At 72.4% G+C, this 1582-nt stretch overlaps 1 protein-coding gene across 1 annotated transcript in view; it reads right to left on the reverse strand.

Moving 5' to 3' along the window:
* Positions 1-847, reverse strand: part of BMP2 (bone morphogenetic protein 2) — a 4070-nt gene extending 3223 nt beyond the window's left edge. Inside the window, exon 1 of the mRNA XM_081997727.1 lies at positions 254-847. Coding sequence (XP_081853853.1) covers positions 254-605 — 352 coding nt within the window. The 5' untranslated portion in view covers positions 606-847. The remainder of the gene's footprint in view (positions 1-253) is intronic.
* Positions 848-1582: the final 735 nt, after the last annotated feature.

The following is a 1582-nucleotide window of genomic DNA, read 5'->3' on the forward strand; positions in this document are numbered from 1 at the left end:
CCACAGCAGACACCCCGGAGCCCGCAGCCGGAGCTCCGCAAACACACCCGGCTGGCGGCACGCCGCCGCTCCGCTGAATTTAACAGAACCCGCGTTACCGGCGGCCGAGCTTACGCGCGCCCGGGGAGGAATCCGCCCCGACGCTCCTCCTCCGGCCCTCCCCTTGCCGCTCTGCTCCCTCCGCCCGTCCCGCGGCCGCCGGCGGCCCCGCACCGTTAACGGCCACCCCCCCCCCCCTCCACCCCGCTCCTACCTTCGTGGTGGAAGCTGCGGACGGTGTTGGCGCGGCTGGCGGCCCTCTCCAGCGGGTAGCCGAGGGCCGGCGGCTGCCCCAGCTGCTGGCCCGCGTGCAGGCGGTAGAGGTCCAGCATGTAGGGGGGGATGACGACGTCCTTGCCGGGGCTGGGCCGCCGCTTCAGCCCGAACATGTGGAGCAGGCGCAGCTCGAACTCGCTGAGGAGATCCTCGGGGCGCTGAGCGGCCGAGGCGGCGCGGCCCGGCTCGCTGAAGCGCCGCCGGCCCACCTCCGGCATGAGGCCGGCCGCGCCGCCCAGCAGCGCCTGGCAGAGCAGCAGCGCCAGGAGGGAGCGGGTCGCGGCAACCATGATCAACCTGCGCGGAGGAGGAGGCGATGGGAGGCAGTCAGCGCGGACACCACCGCGCCGGGGAAGCGCGCCGCTGGGGGGGGACGGGGACGGGGGCGGACGGGGACGGTCCGCAGGTGGGTCCCACCCCGGCGCCCGGCCTGGCCCATAGCGGGCGCGGAGGAGCCCCCCGCGGGGCCCCGTCGGGCCGCTTCAGGTGCTCGGCGGCGGCGCAGCGAGGCACGAAAATCCCCGTGGCAGCAGATCAAAGGGAGCGAGGCGGGACGGGGCGGGGGAGCGGAGCGGGGCGATCCGCAACAAAGGAGCGCGGAGGTGAAGGGGAGGAGGGGACGGCCGCTGTCAGCTCGGCCGGGGGCACCGCCGGGGCCGGGCCGCTGCCCTCGGCGGGGCGCAGGTGTGCGCGCGGCCGGCCCGGGCCTCCGGCCGCCACGGCCGGGACCGCTCGGAGGGAGAACGCGCCCGGCGCCGGGAGAGCGAAGGGGCGGCCGACGCGCAAAAGCGATCTCCCCGCTGCGCTCCCGTACCGACCCCCGGGCCTTCCCCCCACCCCCGCCCCTCCGAGCCACGGGGGGCTCGGGGCCGGCTCCGCTTCCCCCCGCGCCGGGGCCGGGCGGCGGGGCAGCGGCCTCCCCCAACGGAGAGAAAGGGAGAGCTATTCTCCCTCGGCGGAGTGGAAGAAGGGGAAAGAGGAAAACACAAATCCTGCTACGTCCTTAGCCAAACCCACAGGATATTCTTCTCCCCCGTGAAACTCTGCGCTGCATTATTATCATTATTATTATTATCATTATCATAATCGTTATGATTAGTGTCCCGTCCCCCCTCTCTCTTCCAGAGCGCTAGCACCTCCGCCGTGGCCCACGGAGTCATCCTGCGGAGGCGGCTTTCAGCGGATCTGCGACCGCCGGAGCTATACCTGTGTGCAGCAGCAGGGGTTGTGTCTGCAGGAGGGTTCTCTGCTCTCGGGGTGTTTTTCC

The sequence above is a fragment of the Phaethon aethereus genome (assembly GCF_964289735.1).
Source record: "Phaethon aethereus genome assembly, chromosome: 3".
Lineage (NCBI taxonomy): Eukaryota > Metazoa > Chordata > Aves > Phaethontiformes > Phaethontidae > Phaethon > Phaethon aethereus.